The following is a 20,896-nucleotide window of genomic DNA, read 5'->3' as shown; positions in this document are numbered from 1 at the left end:
TTTTGCACATTTAAACATATTGGTTTTTTTACTTCTGTCTCATTCTTACTTGTTTCATTAATTTTGACTGTCAAATAATGTATCACATTTAGTTTATTATTTCTTATGTTAAAACGGTGTAATCCAAATGGGTGGGAAAATGTGCGATAAAACATACACATCTTAGGTATCAGGCTAAATATTTTTGGGGGAGTGTGCAGTGCTCCGTTTGGCTGAGCAACAACCCGCTCACTGCCAAGGAAAACAGAGCATGTTCGATCCAGCTGCCTCCCTGTCCGTCTTCCTGCCTGCATGCCGAGCTTTCTCCGTATCTCTTTTTCCTTTTACCCCCCGCCCCAGACTGGAACCATGGACTCCATCCTGTGTCTCTCCTTTAAAACGTAGCCTTTGTGTCCTCTGGAGAGTGAGGGGAAAATGAAAATGTCAGAATGGTAAAAGATAGAAGCTGTGCAGTGTAACTGTATATCCCCAGAGAAAGGCCTGCTGCTGCTGCTGCTGCTGCTGCTGCTGCTGCCGCCGCCGTCTTTGCTGCTGCTGTGTGATGGCCCTGTTAGCAGCCTGTCTGATACAGCACTTTCTCAAGGAGAAGGTGGCCAAGGACAAATAGCAGCCCTATCGAATGGTCCACTTGGGACACAGACAGAACATGGGGGAGATTTCTCCTACGAAGGAGGGAAGCGGGAGAAGCTCACAATCAACCTTGGGTGCATGAGGCAGAACAGTTTCTTTTCCTAGAACTGAAATCAGATGAAAATATCCTTTTTGAGTTTTCCCCACTACCTATGTTTAAGCTCCTGCCTTCAAAACACTGTAATTAACTCAACGGGAGGTGTTCGTGCGTGGTGAAGGGCTAAAGCCTGCACATCCCCTCCCTGCCCTCACAGAGGAAATAATAATTTTAAAAAAAAGATGGAGGTTTGTGTGTTGTAAAATTTAAGGAGAACGCAAAACATAAAAGACAGTTAGAACCTGGCTGGAGTTCATGGGGGTTCACCAGTCTAAAATAGAAAAACCCCAGATGACGGCATGGTGGGGTGGGGGGGGGGGGGGGGGGGGGGGGGGGGGGGGAATTAATGTAGCTTCAATGGGAGCAGGAAACCACGGGCAATGAAGGACACTCACGGACACACAAGCGCATGTAATTTCCCCGAGAGCATGTGCAGGAATAACTCACCATCCTACCTCGGTCTGTATTTCCCCCTGCAGTGACTGTACACACATTTTCAGGAATACAGATTTATAGGAATAAACAACAACCTCACCGGAGTCAAATTTGCTTATCACAATATTTTGGTGGTGTTACTGCATGTGCAGGACAGCAGGCAGCAAATATAGCTTTCTGCGCCAGCCCCCCCTCCCCCCAGATCTGGCAGTGGCTGACCCTGATATCATCATCGTATTGTCCATTTATTAATCCTCTAGACTAATGACCTGTAGATGGTTCCATTATCCGTCACAAGAAGTTATTATAAGCCCATTCGCACTGAAACATCCACGGGAAATGACTCCTGCGGCAACAATGACTGTGCACCGACCCATGAATTCTGAGTGCTGTCATCGCACAAGTTGAAGGACTCCTCGTGTCTTCTGACATGACGTGTGAACGGTTTCTTACAACCACCTCCATGTTACACAATAGTGCCCCCGAAATTGCACTTTTTCTTTCTTCTTTTCATTTCAGACTGCAGCTCATGAAGGCTGCAGCCGTGCTCCTCTATCAGCCATTTTGATCGGAGATAAAAACCAATCAGGCACTCTGGAGAATTCCATTAGTTTGATGAGATATGATATAGCTCAGAGCACAAATCTGAAATAGCTGTTTTCAGACAAACCCATTAAAAGTCATTTGATCCTCCGCAGCTAATTATAGAGCCTTCTGAGCAGCTAGCCGCCCTCACCGGGCTCCACCCCCTCCATTCCCCACCTACCCTCCAACCGCTGCCTCCAGTGTTCATCACATCCCGTCCTCATGTTTCAGGAGCCTCTTTAGTGCCACTGCACTACTACTGAGGCGCTGGGAGCTGACAGGCGGACATCGCAGCCCAGTCATGCGAGGCTGGCGGGGATTTGTCGGCCTCGCCGTCTCCGTCATCATGCTGGTTTGGATTTGGGATCTCGTCCCGGAGATGTGGCGGGAGGCCGCGGGAGGGCCCGACTTAGGTTGTGCGCCGTAAGAGACAAACGCGGGGGGTGGGGGAGCAAGGTCAAACGGTTGACAAAAAGCCGAGACAGACGCCCCCGCTGTGAAATCTGTGTCCTCTCCATGGAGACGTTGACTGATTAGCTGTTGGCCTCAGAATGTCTCACTCGAGTTATGTTCTTCGCTCCCCCCCCCCCCCTGGCAGAGAGGCTGAGGGAGGGCAGAGCAGGGCTTAATGACAGATAAGCATATCTACATTACATCCATCACTTCCCCCCTGTTGAAGATGGCCGCCCTCGCATCGCCCGGAGCATCGCAGTTAATGCAGACTTGTGGGTTGTGCCTCCGCTCCACTGCTCGGCGTCTGCATGGGTGAAAAAAGAAAAGAAAAGGCGAGCAGGGAGCAAAGCAATCAGGGCACAGATTCATTTAAAATCAGCCTGGGTGGTCATGGGAGAGTGGCATGCACGCAGCGTGCCGGAGTCAAACTCAGCGGCCGTCTACAACTTGCTCATGAATGGTAATCAGAGCAAGGGTGAGTGTCGTCGCCCTGAATGAAGACTTTAATGCAATCTCATTAGACGGCGATGAAAAATGTCATTTTTATGTAAAACTCTGTCTTCGTTATTCTTTATATTCTGGAAAAAAAAATATTCGGTGAAGGATTTGGCTGTCTCACAGTTAGCTGATAAAACAAATTTCCTTGAAGGAGATTCCCACTCGCTGTGTTTTTCAGCGCTGCCTCACATTTAAGAAACAGAAGCATTTTCGCCAAATAAAGTACTTTAACGAATGTCAACAGGGTTGTTGGTAAATGTTCTCTTCATTAATCTGAACATAGTTGATGCATAGATAAGTCTGCGACAGGCTGCTTGGTGTGTGCACTTTTTTTGCCGTGGTTTTGTAGAACCAAAGATGTTAAAATGAGTTTTGGCATCAAAGTGCGCCCCCCCCCCCCCCCCCCTTTCAGCATTCCCACGCAGGACATCTGTCGCCTGCTATCACCTCATGTCGTCAGATGTTTTGGAAGAGAGGCCGCGACGCGTCCTTGATCTCGTCGCGGTCCCCTGCAGTTCTCTGGCCGGCCTCCTGCTCCGGCGCGGCCTCACCGCGGCTCACGGCCGCCTTGTAGCGACTGAACGTGATATTTCCATGTTGTCCTTGAAACTGCTTCCCTCCGCCCGATCCCAATGTCAGCCTCCACTGAGCCGCACTACCCCCCGCTGTCCCTCTGCCTCAGACCCAGTTCTTCCTCCCCTCTTCTCTCTCTGCTGACTGTACTACACCACGCATTTTCTTGGACAAATTGGCGTTTTTTTAATGTCTGACTCTGTTCACTGGAACAATCTGTCCCCGTGCCTCCCTCACCTCCTTCCCCTCTCACTCTGCTATCTCTCTATTACACCCCTCACCCCGTGGCTGCGTTTCCCTCCTCAGTTCACCAATTTCTCCTTTGCTTGCTCAACAATTACGCGCTCATTGCACGAGGGAGTCCGGGCCGCTGAGAGAGACGTCAGTGACAGAGCTGGAGGCCTCACCGAGGTGCCCCCGTCACTGTGGTTCCTTTATTGACAAGTCTGCCCGCCTGTCTGCCAGCCTGCCTGGTCCCGAGGAGCGGCAGCATGTGGTGCTGCATGCTGATGAGCGCAGGGTCCTCCAGCAGGAAAATAACAAAGCGGGAGTGACGGACGGAGGGAAGGAAGGAAGGAAGGATGGAAGGATTCAGCACCGTGTTTTCAGCCACGAAGAGAACCTAAAGAAAGTGAAGTGAGCACAGGTCATTTCTCTCCCCTAGTGCTCTCCGGCAGGCGAGAAAGAGGCACACTCGTGTGTCTAATCCTCCTCTTTTAAACTGCTGAGAGTGCAGTTCAAATTGGGGAAAGAGTCAGCGTCCGCACAAAGCAACCCGTGGAAAACACAGGACCGTAGTTAACAAACTGAGCCCTGTCTAACAATCTCCTAAGCCCCTAAATCTCCTGTGTGGCCACTGCCAGAGCCAAGCCCGCCGCTGAGTCTTTTTCCCGCCCAGCTATCGCTTCCCAACTGGCCGGCACTGTGTCAGGAATACCCCTCGCAACCCTCATCAACTCCACTGCCGCGGTGATGTCAGCCTTAGACGGCCCCCGTGTGCACCCGCACATGTGCAGCCCCCAGCTCTCCGGCTCCACTCGCCGGCTGGACGGACCTCCCGCCCTGCACGGAGCGGCGTTTAATAAATGCACAGGCGATGGGCAATTTAATCATGCTAATGTGTGCGTTGCGGTGGGCAGCTTATCGGCTATTTGATCTCCATTGCTGCTCACAGGAGAGAGCCGGATGCAGAAGCTACTGGAGGAGGAATGTGGGGGAAATGCAACCCCAGGGGCAGGGAAATGAAGTGAGAGCCAGAGAAAGCTAGTCTCTTAACCAAGGTAATGAAGGCAGCAGCATTGACTCTGGTTGAAGAGAGAGACGAAAGAAACGGGGGATTTCTTTTCATCCGACCACAGGGGATCTTTACCGCTCTATCATGCATACATAGGACACGGGGTGTCAAGTTTTGGTCAAATGCCTTGTTTGACTTAACGCCAAAGGGCTAGGTGTTCTGTTTATTTTGGTCATAAACATCTGGCGCGGTGATGTCGAGGTGAAGAATGTAATCCGCTCTAGGCCACGTGGAACGTAAGCCCGGATAGAGAGGGCTGAGAGGGTCGCCGGCTCACATGGCCGCGAGAGAGAGAGAGAGAGAGCGGGAAGCGGGTGGAGAGATGGGCACGCACGGAGTTGTCCAGGGTGCTCAAGGCGAACGGAGATGAAAGGAGGGAGATGGAAGGGTTGAAGCGAGGGGTTTGCTCGTGCAGAGGGCTTCTATTGGTCAGGGGGGAAGAATGGGCCAGAACAGGCGCGCTCCGACCCACCGTCGGCAGCACACTGCCTTCCGCAAAAAGACCCACCTGAAAAATGGACCTGAATCATCACCGTCCTCGAGTCATTAGCGCCAAATGGGAAGCAATTATCTTCTTCCTGCAGGAAACAGTTTTCACACCCCGGCGCCTTATTCGTGCAATCGTGCACCTGCGTAGCTTAGCAACTGAGCAACAAGCTCTGCGTGAAACCCTCGGTGTAATTATCTGTTTATCGCTGCGGCGTGCAGTTATCGGCATTCTCTGTTGACTGACTTTAGTGCGCGTACCAACCTTTTCTGCAAGCGACAGCTCGCAACTCAGACTGCGAGTTTTGCCCTCTTTTGTTGAGTTGGAGAAATTTGATGACGGAGGATCAAATTCAATTAGCACTCTAATAACCCCCCCCCCCCCCGGCAGAATTAAGAATGAATCAATAATTTATAGACCCCTGCGCTATTTTTAATTTCTCTTTTAAAAGCTGTTGTGACAACCAATTGTCCTGTACGCGCCAACGCAGGAGGGAAGCCAATCTGTTTTTCACGATTGAGGTAGTTCAGCAATAAACTGCACAGTCCACGTTTTATTGGGTAGCACTCACTCACACGCCCCTGCCCTGCCTCTCCCCTTCACCCCATCCTTGCTTCTGCCTTCCCGGCATCTCTTGACAGTGATTGGACTAATGAGGAAGCTGCGGCAACGTCTCTTCCGAAATTCGGCAGCATACACACTGCAATGGCTTCACACCGAGCCGCAACAAAACAAATTTGCTCCCCTTGCTTTCTCTTCCCTTTCATCGCCCGCCGTCTCCGCCACCTGCTCCTCAGCCAGTCTGCTCTGTATCTACCTGATCTGAAAAGGCAGGGAAACCCAAATGCAATGTTATGATGTCTGTGGCTGACCCTCAGGGCTGTGTGTGTGTGTGTGTGTGTGTGTGTGTGTGTGTGTGTGTGTGTGTGTGTGTGTGTGTGTGTGTGTGTGTGTGTGTGTGTGTGTGTGTGTGTGTGTGTGTGTGTGTGTGTGTGTGTGTGTGTGTGTGTGTGTGTGTGTGTGTGTGTGTGTGTGTGTGTGTGTGTGTGTGTGTGTGTGAGATGTGGCTGGAGAGTCGGATGAGGAGGAAGAATATTCCAGGGAGATGCGTGCAACCTGAAATCTGTGTCAGGGGGGGCCGTGGGGGGGAAAGGGCTCTTCAGTCGCTGCTCCATCTAGTTTTCCTGCTCTGCCTTTCTCTCCTTGCTTCACTGGCAGCCCCCGCCCTCGGAAAATAAACGAATAATGAGACACAATGTGCGAGAGGCGTCCTGATGTCGGCCACCATCTGAACAACAGACCTGTGTGTCTGTACTGTAGATGGCGAGACCACAGTATTGACAACACTGGGTGTCGGGGGGGGCAGTGTGAAGTGAGGGAGGGGAAAGGGATTAAACTTGGTAGGAGTGATGACCTTTGCCCTGTGATGTCAGAGAATGGCTTAGCTATTTGCTCTGGATAATTTTTTTCCCCCATGACTGGCTGCCCTTTGGCCACTCTGACATACATTATACATATCTGAGGTGCACTTTGAATGAGTTAATGGGTTCGTCTCCACAACAAATATGAGGAGTGCAAGCAAAGCAAGAAAAATAACAATTCTTAAGTTTCTTAGAACTTAGAGCTCAGTGACCAAGGAAACTGTGCTCATGTGCGTTTATGGACAAGTCAACACATATACTACACGTCATGCCTCACCCCATATAAAGATCATCACTGGGAGGTGATGGATTGCGCTTTTTAACAAATCAAAATTATGTAATTAAAGACAATACATCAACTTAAATAAATTCACTTGGGGGGGGTCAAAACCTTGTTGCATGACTGATTTAACCAGATTCTACCGACAGTAAAATCGGGAAACTTGCAGTGTGAACCCCGTGTGACAGTTTACCATTGCACAGCAGAATCACTTTGAATCCCTAAATTGACAATGAAAGAAAATGAGATGCCAAACGAGCATGTTAAACTTTCCTTATTCAGTCGTCTGACAGAATTTTTCATTATGGGAGAAATTGCAGACTTCTACCACTACGTCTATTTTGCCTAGGAATCCCCCTCGAGCCGTCATTTACAAAAATATGTATCGTGAAACATAGTTCTAATTAACATGATACCACTCAAATTAAAATACTTATTCTTGGGATTTTTCTAGTGTTCATATCTTTCTCTGAATAAGCAACACTGGACAGAAAGGAAGAGAAGACCCCACTAGCCCACCAACTGGAGCTGCTCATGAAGAGCCCAGACACAACTTCTCCCCAGTGAAAAGGCGGCGCTCCACAGGGAGTAAAAAAAACAAAACTCCTTTGCTCTAATTAACAGTTTTTTCTCTCTCTTCTTTTGGCCTAGTATCTTTCCACTTCTCTACATTTACAATATCGCAGGCGTTTAGTTGACACTCATGTCCACGGCCGCTTAAAATGAGCACACAGATCTAATTGCTAGATCACAACCATTACCAGCAGTAAACTGTAGGGAGTGCAGGGGGGCACAGTGCCCCCCCAAAATATTCCTGTGATTATGGAATAATCCCCAGACATATGCAAGGGAAAAGAGGGAGCATGTTTCAAACAAACACTTCTCTCTGACATAAAGGAGACTCGTGCTCTTTACCTTGTGCCACCCTCTTGCAGCTACACTTTCCCAAAAAATTCAAATTTTAAACCTTCCGACGAGAATTATAGCGATAAGCTGAGGCATGTGTTCACAATATGACAAATGTATTGTGGAGCTGAAGAATGGACTGAAATACTATTAACAACTGGCTGCTAATACAGACGAATCGGTGTGAGGCAGCGACTGCTAAAGTTGGAACACACACTGTATTTGCATAGATACGTACAAAGTGAAATTGAATTCCGTCCTACTTTGGCAGCCGAGTTGACGTTGCAGTCGGCGGCTTCTGGGCACAAAAGCTATAGTGGACAAACTGCCTGTCTGACATTACCGGGAACTCTAATTCCACTGAAGTTCAGCCTGTGTCAGGCCTGCTCCTGTCATGAAGTATAAAAAACAAACTCAGGATAACCACCTTTTCTCTCCAGTCAGAACCTTTTCAAATCAAGTGAATGTCTATGCATTCACGTCGCCTCGTGATACGCTTCAAGATGGATCATTCAACAAAATGGCAGCGCTAACCACATTAGTTTTTTTAGAGTTTGGGTCCAACCAGATCGACCATATTGTGGTTCTAAAGTTAGGTTATTTATTCCTTCCAGAGTCGGCACGGCGGAGCAGTGGTTAGCACCGTTGCCCCTCAGCAAGATTCGAATCCAGGTTCAGATCGACCAACCAGGGCCTTTCTGCGTGGGGTTTGCATGTTCTCCCCGTGTCTGTGTGGGTTCTCCACGGCTTCCTCCGACAGTCCAAAGACAGATTGCAGATTGTGATTAATTTAATTGGAGACTCTAAATATACCGTAGGTGTGAGCGTGAATGGTTGTTTGTCTCTGTATGTGGCCCTGCGATACGCTGAGGACCTGTCCAGGGTGAACCCCGCCTCTCGCCTAATGTCAGCTGGGATTGGCTCCAGCCCCCCGCAACCCTTAAAGGATAAAGTGGTATAGATAACAAATTGGATTCCTTCAAGAGGTAGTATGTTATTTACACTCTGCGCCAGAAACGAAAACAGTAAATGTTACTTTAACTATAATTTTGAATATATTGTGAGTACTTCAAGCCCTAGACCTTTTGTTAATACAACCCGACTTCCTACGGTCCTTTGCCTAAAGACATGTCACCGCACTGCGACCTTGGTTGCACCCAGGTTCTGGATGGTACTAATAACCTGCAGCAACAACCGTTCGTTAGGTTTCCTCCCTCCTGATCGTGATTCCTCTCAGAACTCACGCTGTGACTTACTGTCAGTTAAATATTTCAAAAGGAAACAGCGACGGATGGGCCAGTGCCTGCTGAACACGCCAATGCACTAGGCAAATGGGCACCGCCGCCCCCCCCCCCCCCCCCCCCCCCCCCCCCCCCGCCCCGCGCAGGGACCTGAACACATAGTTGCTCTGTGTTTCTGCCATATGCATGTGCATCAGGCGATGTCCATGCAAACCTATGGAGCCGAGGGGTCATGTGCGTGTATGCACGCAAGGACCCAGCGTCGTTGAATGCGCCAAACATGGCAGAGCAGCTGTTATTGTGAGCGCCTTTCACACAGCCTCCCGTCTCTTCTCCCTCTTTGCCACTCTGTCTCATATGCCAGTCTCTCACAACTGTGGCCTCATTCCCTCTTTCTCAATTCATTCTCTCTCTCTCTCTCTCTCTCGATTCCCCCCTCCGCGTTCTTTTCTTTTTTTCTCCTTCCTGTCTTTTTGCCCTGTCGCTGTGAGCTTCTGATGAGCTTCTGATGATCTATCTCCCCCCTCCCCTCGCTCTCCCCTGCTCCACTTCTTCAATCTGTTTCCCTCTTTCCCCACTCTCCCACTCTCTTTTTTTGCCCCTGCCTCTTTTTCTTCTGCTGCCTCAATGTTCCCGTGAGTGTGAATAGCTGGGATGCTTTTGTAGACGGTTTCCATAGTGACGGGGGCCATTTGAACAAGTCGTCATTCACGTCCGTTTGCTGTAAGCTGGAGAGAGGCCACGCTATCTCGGCCTGACACGCAGGCGGACCCTCGCCGCTCAATCACCACGACTTTTACCTTGCAACCGGCGAGCATGCTTCACATCCTCTGGCTGGAGTTTAATTACGAAGACGTCGCGCCACCGCTCATCTCCGCTCACTGAGCCCGGCGACTTCAGGGCGACCCTCAGTGAGATCAGGTTGCAGCTCAGTCATAGCTCTCCTTGGAAACGGTTGCTGAGGTTTATTTTAAGGTGGGACGCCAGTAAATAATTGCCACGAGACATGATGGAATTCACTTTGCAGTTAATACATAACTCCGCTCGGTTTTCATTTACCGACCACAGTTTTTAAGGATTTCTTCAAGCTCACTGAAGCAAAAGAAAGGCTCTTAAATAGGAATTGAACTGATATATAGGAGATGGGGGGAGAATATGAAGCAGGCTAATCTAATTGCAGAACACTGGTATCAGGAGTCAAACAGGTTGAAATTTCCTCAGCGATTCTCCCTCAAATCCTTCATCACTTTGAAGTCTCCTATAGCCCGATCAACTCCCCTCTCCCCTCCTGAATAATTTCCTCGGCTTGAGACATGAAATAATGGATATGGCTGCGTCAATGGCATTTCCAGTATTTCACACTTTGGAGCAGACCACACGGTCTCATTAACAAAGGCATGTTCAATCAAGCACAGGTTGAGCCGTAAAGGCTTACAAATGGGCTTACAGTCTGAACTGCGGCTGCTACCGGCTTGTCGTGGCCGTGCCATTGTCTCCCTCCACAGTGGGCGTTGGGTGTGCGGCGACAGGGATTTTCTGCTCCCCGTGACTCCTCGGGGCAGAGGGAACAGCAGACTGTCCCGTCCGGTCCCGGCCCCGTCCCCGTCCCGTCTGGGTAAGAGTGATGGGAAGTTTAATGAGATGCGCAGAGGTGACCGCCCGGTGAACACAGACATCATATTCAGCTCTCTGTGGAGAAACTCCCTGTTGCATCTAAAACTCTTAATTAACACAGGACACTCGCACACAAGCATAAACACAAATGAATCTCAATTTTAGGCCACTGTTTGTGCACAGTTTATGCATGTAGAAGCTGTGGAACATTTTAAATGTATGAATTTTTTTAAATATTGAAACAGAAGAAAGCTAAATATTATTTTTACGAGAACTGGCTGGCTTTTTACTCTTAAACGTGTGTGCACTTTCATTGAGAACTTTCAGTTGGACATATGAGGAAGTGGAAAGTTTCATTTTCTTTAAGAGGAAGAAACTCACACAGAGTTTACAACTTCACATTGTCGTTTTTTGGAAGAAACGACCCTGGCACTGACGGGAAGGTCTGTTCCTCAAGCTGTGGGAGCATTTTTTTCTCCGGACCACTGGCTCATAGGGCAATTCCCAAGCAGTCTGGAGACACTTCAAATGGTGAAGACAAAGGGCCATTTCATTCACACACAGGACCTCATTTGCATTGCAGTGATGGGTTGCCCTTTTGATTCAGAGTCTGAGAACATGACACCTCTTTTCCTCTTTTATTATGCCCCATTTTACTGTCTGCCCCTTTGAGGGTGGGAGGTGGCGGAGGTGTTTGGTCAGAAGGAAAATATCACTGTCCCCTTTGTCGCTGAATGTCCTCCCCCTCCTCTTCTGTTATCTGTTGCCGGTGAGCTGTTTGTGTAGTGATGGTGTCAGTGGTTCCCCCACTCGCACATCCTCATTTGGTAGTTTCATAATGGTTAAAGTGGCACTAGGTATTTTTGGGACTTTTAATGACCTCCATTGCTGAGCAGGGAAGAATCATGTTGCCTCAAATTAAACTTGAGGGAAATCTATTTATAAAGATCATAGATTCTGCGTAAGCACAGAGAGACCTGGCAAGGCTGGGTGATCTGCTGTGTTGATGTACAGCGTTGATGTGAGTTAATATTATCTGGCATGTTGGATACTTGGTGATATAAACAATTTTAGTTCATGTACGCGTCTCAAGTTACCTGTTGCAGAGCTGAAATGATCAGGCAGTCAATCAACTAGCAAAAATACTTTTTATAATCAATTGATGGTCATTTTTGTCAACATTCTCTGGAGCCGCCATCTAAAATGAAAAGACTTTTTGGACTGTTATTCAGACCAAACAAGTTATCTGAAGATGATACCACGATTGCTCCTCTGTATCTCAAATAATTCTATGAATGAACAGATCATTATCTGTTGTATTTTATTCTAACCTGTGCCAAAAATCCCCACAAAGGGAAACCAACACAACGCAGTGTTTGTAAAGTAGCTGCATGGATACGAGGGATGGGAAAATACAAATGTTTCCTGCAGCAGCAGCAGCATAGCTGCATAGAAGCTTTAATGTCCCGACTGAAAGTGCCCTCTAAATTCTTTAATATGACAAACTGTATACACCAGTCGGTCCCGTCCTCTCTCTATGGAGCTTATATTAATCTGCAGGCTGCCTCACATCCTTCTGTACTGCGGCAGACCCACAGTGATGATGTTGATAGTGTTTTTACCATCCTCCATTTTTGAATAGCTGAAAAATTGAACACACACACATATATATATATATATATATATACAGTATATATTCATGGAGGCGTTTTCATGTCCTGAGTAGACCCGAAATCTCTGCACCTTGCAAAGTTATGACTTATCAAAGACTTGCTGAAATTACCCTCCAGGGAAATTCAATTGCCAAGGCACCAACTCTTTCCAGCCACAATAAACGAGCATGAGTTATATTAAAAGCAGTTATATAAAAGTTATATAAAAGCTATGAAATAAAAAACGCTGTAATTGCTTTGCTCCACTTGTGAGCACAGCACAGTAATTGCAGTGAACACTGCTCCCTCACACCCGTCAACCCTTTTTTATTGCAAGCAATAAGAAACGCAAATCGGTATTTATTTTATGTCCCGACATATTGCACATGCATCCCCGTTGTCCGTAACCCTGCACATGCGTCTGTGGCTTTCTCACCACTGTCTATCTTATTGAAGCATTAAGTCAACGCAGGGAAGGATTAGGGTGGATTAACAATGCCGGGCATTTCTCCACCGAGTCACATGGACACTAAGCATTCTGGGAACCCGCGAGTGCCGGCCAGTGCCTCACTCTGGAGCTGCTTTTATAAGAGCTAGACGTTTGAGAATGGCTTCACCGTACCACTGCCAGAATTAGACCACCGCTCTGTGAGGCCGCGACACGGTTTATAGACCTGTTGACGCCCGGGCTGATTGCAGTGTAGCGGATTCTGTGCTTTGCCATGTGTTAGTTTGAGAATGCAGCCAGGAGCCACCACCACCGAACCTGTTCATTAGACAGTCTGGAACTTTGTTTCAAAGTTACCGTTCGCGTCGGACCATCGTCAAACGCTGGTGTCTTGAATATCACGGCCCCTTTTGTTTATTGACTTCCCCTTTCCCACTGTCCTCTCGGTGTGTGTCCTGAGCTCACACACTGCTGTTCACGCTTGCCTGAGTGGTTTTAACTTAGACCACACACATACACAAATGCTTAGAACACACACACAAACACACAAACGGATCGGATTAGCTTCCTTGGATCCTGCCCACATGCTGTGTAGAAGGTCATGTAATAATTGACCCATACAGGTTTTGTTTTTTTACTAAAAAACCTTAAGTAATATTGGGATTGTGTGTGTGTGTGTGTGTGTGTGTGTGTGTGTGTGTGTGTGTGTGTGTGTGTGTGTGTGTGTGTGTGTGTGTGTGTGTGTGTGTGTGTGTGTGTGTGTGTGTGTGTGTGTGTGTGTGTGTGTGTGTGTGTGTGTGTGTGTGTGTGTGTGTGTGTGTGTGTGTGTGTGTGTGTGTGTATGTGTGTGTGTGTGTGTGTGTGTGTGTGTGCGCTTTTGTTCCTGCTGGTGTCTGCATCCAATCAGCATTTCTGTACGAGGCTTCATTTCCTCCCTCTCACAACTGCTTGATAACACAGACTCAGAAATTGCCTGAGTGGAACAGTCCATCACATTAAATGTAAAGCCTTAATTTGGTTTGTCAAAATATCTTTGATTTGTGGTCAGTTCATTCCTCCTACGCTCAGCATGTTTCATGGGAATGCTTTCATTTACACTCTGCTCGCTGTCAATCATCCACAGCGAGAAATGAAAGTCAAATTTCTTTTTTTCAAATGTACACATTTCTAATTATTTTGAAGATAAGTGTGACGCTGTGAACATTGCATTTTTAAAATGAAAAATGAGTGGAATATACGTTGTATGCATCATAAAAAGGATTGACTGTGCCGTCTAAACTACATGTCTGCAATTGCAAATAGCATAGCTCTTCCACTTTTCCAAGTGTTGCCGGGTAACGTTTTCCAAGAGAAACAAAGACAGATTTACCTCTTGTGCGTATGGGTGTGCGTGTGTGTCACTACTCATTAGAGAATCAGACGCACAAGATATATTTATCCGTTACAAGGATAAAAACAAAAAGGAGTGTCTGTGTGTGGATTCGATGTTCGATGTTTTATTTCCAGGACAAGCGCTGTCATGCCTTCGCTTGTGTTATGTGAAACTTGGCTCGGCACACAGTGCATGCTGATAAAACATGTTTGTGTGTTGGAGACAGACTGGGAAAGCAACGGCAGAGAGAGAGAGAGAGAGAGTGTGTGTGTGTGTGTGTGTGTGTGTGTGTGTGTGTGTGTGTGTGTGTGTGTGTGTGTGTGTGTGTGTGTGTGTGTGTGTGTGTGTGTGTGTGTGTGTGTGTGTGTGTGTGTGTGTGTGTGTGTGTGTGTGTGTGTGTGTGTGTGTGTGTGTGTGTGTGTGTGTGTGTGTGTGAAAAGTGAAAAGTGAAAAGGGGCTAAATGATACTCAGCCCACACAGCCTTTGACTGGCTTTTGTGGTGGCAGGTCTGTCCCTCCTGCACGCATGCCGCCTCACGCTGTTCTTTATTGCATTACGGTCTGCGCTCATTCGAGAATAATATGTCAAGCTGCTATGTAAGTCAATCGGCACACATTCCCTACTGCAGTTGTCTAGTTACCGCTGCTGCCCGAGCGCTCTGTCTCTCCGCCCCGTCCCCCCCCCCCCCCCAACGTCCACTCCCTCCCTGTGTCCGGCCTCCGTCTCTTCCTTCCTCCCTTCACTGCTAAGCCTCCACACGGCAGCAGGAGTGTCACATGACACATGATCTAACATCCCGCGGTGAGTCAGTGGCTGGATGCTGGATGACTTACATTTGTTAGGTGTGGCGGTAACTGATATTTATCAGCCAGCGCTATAAAAATCATTGCATCATTTGAAGTAAGTAGAACATGGACAGTGGTTAATACGACCAAGGATTTAAGAAAAGGAAGATCTTATTACCTCATGTGTTTGGAAAACATTATTATATGCTGAATAAAGCACAAAAGACAAATCTTTGTGTTATTGCAGCCACCTTTCTTTCTTTTCTTGCCACTCGAAGAAAAAGACTGTCGATAACTCATCTCGTGAATGGCAGTTAATAACGTGATTACAGACCTTAGGGGAAATCCAGCCAACACCCTCACGTACTTTAAATCCTCCAGGTCGACCAAGCCGAATTAACACGGGCAGTTACATGAGTCTTAGCAGGTTTTTGGGTGTTTGCGCCGGGATCGTGAATGTCTTCAGCAGCTTTCTGCATTAGAGCTTGATCAGTCAGATAAGATGGAAGGCGAGTGTTCCTCAGGGGCGGCTGTCACTGTCAATTTTGTTTCACCTACTTTTGAACTTTAAAATGAAGTCGCTCTCGGCTCCAAAAGCCGCCCCCCGAACCTCTGCTTCCGTGGAAACACGACAAACTGCAGGAGCAAATCACTGTCAGCTTATTTCATGTGACCTTTGAGGTTGAGTTCCGTTACATCATATAACAGTGAAAAGGGGAAAATAACGTGTCGCCCAAAGTTAAAGGGGCAGTAGGCGAGTTATGGAGAAACTTAGATTCTCTCTTTGTTGTTGTTGTTGTGATTTTAAGGTGTCGACGAGTGACGTTGACAAACTGCACTTTTCTTTTTTTGATTTACAGAGCCGGGGCTGAGCCGAAAACCCAGATTTTGCTTGTTTCAACAAATGTTTATTGCATTAGAATCACCTACTGCCCCTTCAGTTTGCGTTCATCCTCAAGGGCCCTACTGTACCTCACCACTGGCAAAAAAGCAGCGGCAAGTGCAGTGCAAGTGTCTTGGCTGATTTCAGATCGACACAGTTGTCATTTTCCCATTCTGCACCCGTGGAGGTGTTGGTCTCAAAATAAGCCGTGGGCAGGCACATTCTGAGTGCATTGCTATCTTGAGGCAGCGGGAAGGGATTGCGACCAACAAAAACCTGGTCTGAAATCAGTGGCAAAGTAGTTTGCTTTCATTTCAAGCATATAATAAATATATATATATATTAATATGTGCCTGCAAAGGCGGGTGCACAAGACGCGTACACTCTGCTTGTGACATTTGTTTCCTCTGCAAAGTAGCCCCTTCATATCAATCTGCATAAGGTGCAAACTCTCACCTTGCATTTATGCATATAAGTACTGAAATCCGGACATTTTCCTGAACTTCTCCGGACATTCTCCGGAGTTTCGCCTGCCAGGCCCCTAGTAACATTTCCAGAGAATGTTTGAGTGGGCCCATGTGAGAAAAACAGCAGGAAAATGTCCAGAGGACTCACAGCGAGCATGTGGAGGTGTTGAAGACTGTCAACAACAACTCTGCTTTCCGCAGCGGCGCTATGGTTCTGGAGATTCTCCTGCTCTTGTGAACGCCTCCGACTCGTCCGTCAATCTCCGTGTTGCGTTCCTCAGCTTTACTTTTTGTCATCTGATTCAATTTCGCAATGGCCAATTGGAATAGATCATTTATATTATGACAATGACGGTCTTGAAATAAACCTCTGAGACCTGGCTGTCCAAGGCTCCAAAGTTTCAAGATGAGACCAAAGCTCTTACCATGTTGCCTCAGGAACCATGTGGGTTTTGTCTCCGACAGGAGTGTGTGTCTGTGGTTAAGGATGTCAGAGTTGGTGAAACTGAGTGTTTAGTCTGTGAGGCCAGTTATCCTTCTGGCTCCGGTAACGGTATTGTGATGAGACAGGAACTGCCGATGAGACAGAGTTCTTCCTCTGCCGTGCTGTTCCTCCTCAAGCCCCCTGTCTGTCTGTGCAAGTCATTTCTCAGGCTCTCTGCTGCCCTCCATGGCACTTCGCTTTGCACAAGTCTGGCCCAGAGCGGCTCTTTGTGAAGTGCTAACCAGGCATGTGACTGCAGATTGAAGGCAGTGTTATAAACCGCCTCCTCTCCGCCTTCCCAGCTACTGTCTCACTTCAAGAATTAAAGACACACTTAGACTTAACCACTTTAGTGGAGTCAAAGGGGGGGTTGGGGCAGCCCCGACACTTGTTTTCCTCCTCGCCGCAGAGTCGAGTTGTGGTCGGGCTGCCTTGTCTTCCTCCCCAACGTGGTCCTCGGTATCCCTCATTTCCTCCCCACCTCGCTGCTCCTCTCGTTCACCCCGAGCCAATCTGACAAAGGAATGAGAGGGAGGAGAGCAAACAAGCCTGTGGTGGTGCAGAGGAGGAGGAGTGGAGCAGGACAAAAACACTGAGACGGAGGAAGGAGGGGAAATGAGGTTGAATCTGAGGCTGTTGTGCCCCTAGGATCAAATCAAGACAGTCCAGTGTGTGTTTGCTCGCCTGAGTGGATGAACATGTGCCTGTGCCTGTGCCTGTGCCTGTGTGTGTGTGTGTGTGTGTGTGTGTGTGTGTGTGTGTGTGTGTGTGTGTGTGTGTGTGTGTGTGTGTGTGTGTGTGTGTGTGTGTGTGTGTGTGTGTGTGTGTGTGTGTGTGTGTGTGTGTGTGTGTGTGTGTGTGTGTGTGTGTTTGCGTGCGTGCGGGCACCAGTGTGCGTGCGGGCACCAGTGTGCTTCTGCGGCTGAATGTGTGCATGCATGTGTGTGTGTGTGTGTGTGCCTGGTGCTACATTCAGTGTGTGTGTCTGTGTGTGTGTGTGTGTGTGTGCCTGCGTGCCTGCGTGCCTGCGTGCAGCCTCAGCTCTGGCTTGCTCTACAGCTCATCACACACCACAGCCGACTGGTGATTACACAGCATTTGTTTTGTCCCCCGCTCTACTCTGTCCTGCGCCCATTATCATCCTGGGAGCCTGCGCAGAATTAGACGAAGAGCTTCGTCTAACACGCTGTTACTCAAGTCCCTCGCTTCAGCCGTTTTTCCTCCCCTTGGCTTCGACGCTGCAGAGGACACCTCAGGCTGAGGACCCCAACCAACAGTCGGACGTTTGAGTCCAACAGTCGCCGCTCAATCCCTTGATCTCTCTCTCTCTCTCTGGGGCCCAGGCCTGTTTACTCAGCCTGATGACATTATGACAATAATGGGGATAGAGGGGATAGGTTCCGTTCCACTTCCTCTCTGGAGGCTCCCTGGTGTGGGTTTTTGGATAGTTATGCATGCACAGCTTACATCACCTCGTAAGAGTCTCGCGTGCCGTGACCACCCGTAGCAACAGGCGAGCGTTTAGACCGGCTGTGATTTATCGTCTCAGCGGGGAGCTGATGAGTTGAATGATGCCAGCACTACACCGAGTCGTTTCAAAGGCAATCATAGGCGAGCCGATTACACCGTGGTTTAGGACAGTCGGTGTCCATTTTCTACACACGAGTGGCGTTGAGTTATTCTGTGTAAAGGATGGGCAGACTGGGTGTTGCTGCTTCCTGCCCGCAGAGTTCAGTAAATGATGATGGGAAGGACAACGGGGGGAGGAAGATTGCAGAGTTCCTCCTCTGTTCAGAGGGTCGGGAGGTAAACACAGATGGGAAACGCTGGGAGGAAATCGCAGAAATTATATTTTTAACAAATCCTGTGGTATCGCAGAAGACACATTGTCATTAAACGATATACCAGCTGTGGTGACGGTGGACCAGCAACCGTTTGTGTTTACCTTAAAGAATAAATGATCCAGCCTTTGTGGAAAGATTTTAGTCCCAGGAGGTCTGAGCGAGCAAAGCTCTGCCCTCAGCCATGAATGTCCTGGTTTGTGAGGCATGACGGACCGCAGTTTTCTTTTCCTCCTCTCTCCTGCGTGTGTGTGCAGCCTCTCAGTCACTCAATGGGCATCCGAGCAAAAAAACAAATCCAATCAAAGCCCTACTCGTTTGACCATCAACCCAGCCAAATCTGAGCCCCCCCCCCCCCCCCCCCCCCCCCCCCCCCCCCCCCGCTCTGACAGCACTGCAGCATTGAGTTGCGGTAGCAGCCGAGCTCTGACAGGCAGGACTGATGATGTTTCTCCATCACGTCTTTACCCATTGCACTGGAGGAGCACGACTTGCTTTATGTGAGACCTTACAGAACCAGACTGCTGTGTCGGGCTCATAACAGTGTTTATGAGAGCAGTGAGTGGAGCAGACAGTGTCTCAAGTCCGTCAGCCAGAAAACTCCCCAGCTTTTAAAGGCTGTGTAATGATCGACTTCGTTAACCCCCGTCTCTCTCTCTCTCTCTCTCTCTCTCTTTGTCTGTCTTCAGGCACTAGCAGCCAATGCGGGCACAGGGTTTGCCGTGGCTGAGCCGCAGGTGGCGATGTTCTGCGGAAAGCTCAACATGCACGTCAACATTCAGACCGGCCGCTGGGAGCCCGACCCGTCCGGAGCCAAGAGCTGCGTAGGAACTAAAGAGGGTGTGCTGCAGTACTGCCAGGAGGTGAGTCCCCGTGACACAGACACACGCTCTCATCTCCATCGTCCATCGATATCACGGAGGTGGTGAAAGTCAGTGAGGGAATTAAGGTTATCAGCAATAGGTACAACCAATGAAATGACTTTCTCACCCATGTTCAAATGTGCCATTTCTGTGAAATGTATTTTGAAATTAGCCTTCTTTTATTTTACTTTTACCTTCAAGACACAGGAGGCTGGGGATGTACGATTCAAACGTCGAATCAAGTTTGTGTTTGAGATGTAGATGTGAATATGTGCCATATTTCTCATTATATTATCATAACTCAGATGTTAAGACTCTGCTCCAAGTCAGGAGTTTGCCAATTTTCCAACCAACCGTGCTAATAAAGTCAGTTCACACCGAATCCATTTGTACAGAAAACGTTGTAAATGTCATTCAGTGATAAAGGAACCTTTTGACATTTGGGGAAATTAACTTATTCACTTTCTTCCTGAGAGTTAGATGAGAAAATCCCTAATGCGCTCACGTCTATATGATAAATATGAAGCTTCAGGTGAACTGATGTTATGATGCATTAGTGAAGTTTAGAGGTGCTGCCAGGTAGGTTTTGTTACCTTTGGATAGAGACAGGCTAGCTGTCTGTAAGATGACTTAAATTTAAAAGTAATTGGCGCGATATTAAAAAATGAGGACAAAGAAAGTAAACGTGGACATTTATTATTGAATAGATGTGTCATGCACAGGGGAATTGGCTAGCGAAATGGAAAAAGTCCGTTTTCATTTCACTGTGATTTATCTTTAGAGAGTCTATGGAGCTGCTCGTGAAAAACAGACATCATTTTCAGGGTGGGTGGCATTTCAATAGGCCGACCCTTTTTTCCTTTTCTTTTTTCCGAGTTGTCTACATAATTAAGGGCATGTTGTTCCACAGCATGGATGTCCTCCCAGCTCTTATTTACTTGTTCCTCCTAGTGTATCTCCTAACCCAGGAGGCTGCCGGTATTACTGTCGCGGTTTATTACGCAGCTGTCCAGGAGAGAAAGCGCGGCTGTACATTCTCCAGCAGCCTGCTCTTCAAGCTTCAGTTGCATTTATTGATGACATTTTAATGGCATTTGGGGAAAGAGTAAATTGCGTGCTCTTTCACGGTCCAGCAGATGGCATCTAGAGAGTATAAAGCACGGATTAAAGGATCCCACTGAAGCCCCGCTGATCGCACCTTCTCCCTCCCACGCGCACATATACACACACGCATTTTTTTAAAAACGATCACTCTCTCTCTCTCTCTCGTTATTTAATATACACTTTCCGCTTCTTCTTCTCCTTCCTTCTCCAACAGATGTATCCCGAGCTCCAAATCACAAACGTGGTGGAGGCCAACCAGCCAATTCGTATTGAGAACTGGTGCAAGAAGGAGAAGGAAGTGTGCAAAGGCCACGCCCACATCGTGGTGCCTTATAAATGCTTAGGTAAGCTTGTGTACTAATAAGTAAGTCAAGGTCTGAGACAAACCACTAAGATGACCGTAAATGGCCCCTTTTATATCAACTGTTCCCCACTGCCACCCCCAAGGTCATTCAATACAGAGAAAGAAGAGATTATGATGC

General features: G+C 48.0%; 1 protein-coding gene across 5 annotated transcripts in view; it reads left to right on the top strand.

Moving 5' to 3' along the window:
- The window catches only part of aplp2 (amyloid beta (A4) precursor-like protein 2), a 51,162-nt gene that overhangs the window by 6,583 nt on the left and 23,683 nt on the right, over positions 1-20,896 (top strand). For all 5 annotated transcript variants that reach the window (XM_035622341.2, XM_035622339.2, XM_035622340.2 and 2 more), the window contains exons 2-3: positions 19,137-19,310; positions 20,629-20,758. In XM_035622341.2, coding sequence (XP_035478234.2) covers positions 19,137-19,310; positions 20,629-20,758 — 304 coding nt within the window. The remainder of the gene's footprint in view (positions 1-19,136; positions 19,311-20,628; positions 20,759-20,896) is intronic.

The sequence above is a fragment of the Scophthalmus maximus genome, chromosome 11 (assembly GCF_022379125.1).
Source record: "Scophthalmus maximus strain ysfricsl-2021 chromosome 11, ASM2237912v1, whole genome shotgun sequence".
NCBI classification, from domain to species: Eukaryota; Metazoa; Chordata; class Actinopteri; order Pleuronectiformes; family Scophthalmidae; genus Scophthalmus; species Scophthalmus maximus.
The sequence above is the reverse complement of the archived record's forward strand: the minus strand, read 5'-3'. Positions and strand labels throughout refer to the sequence as shown.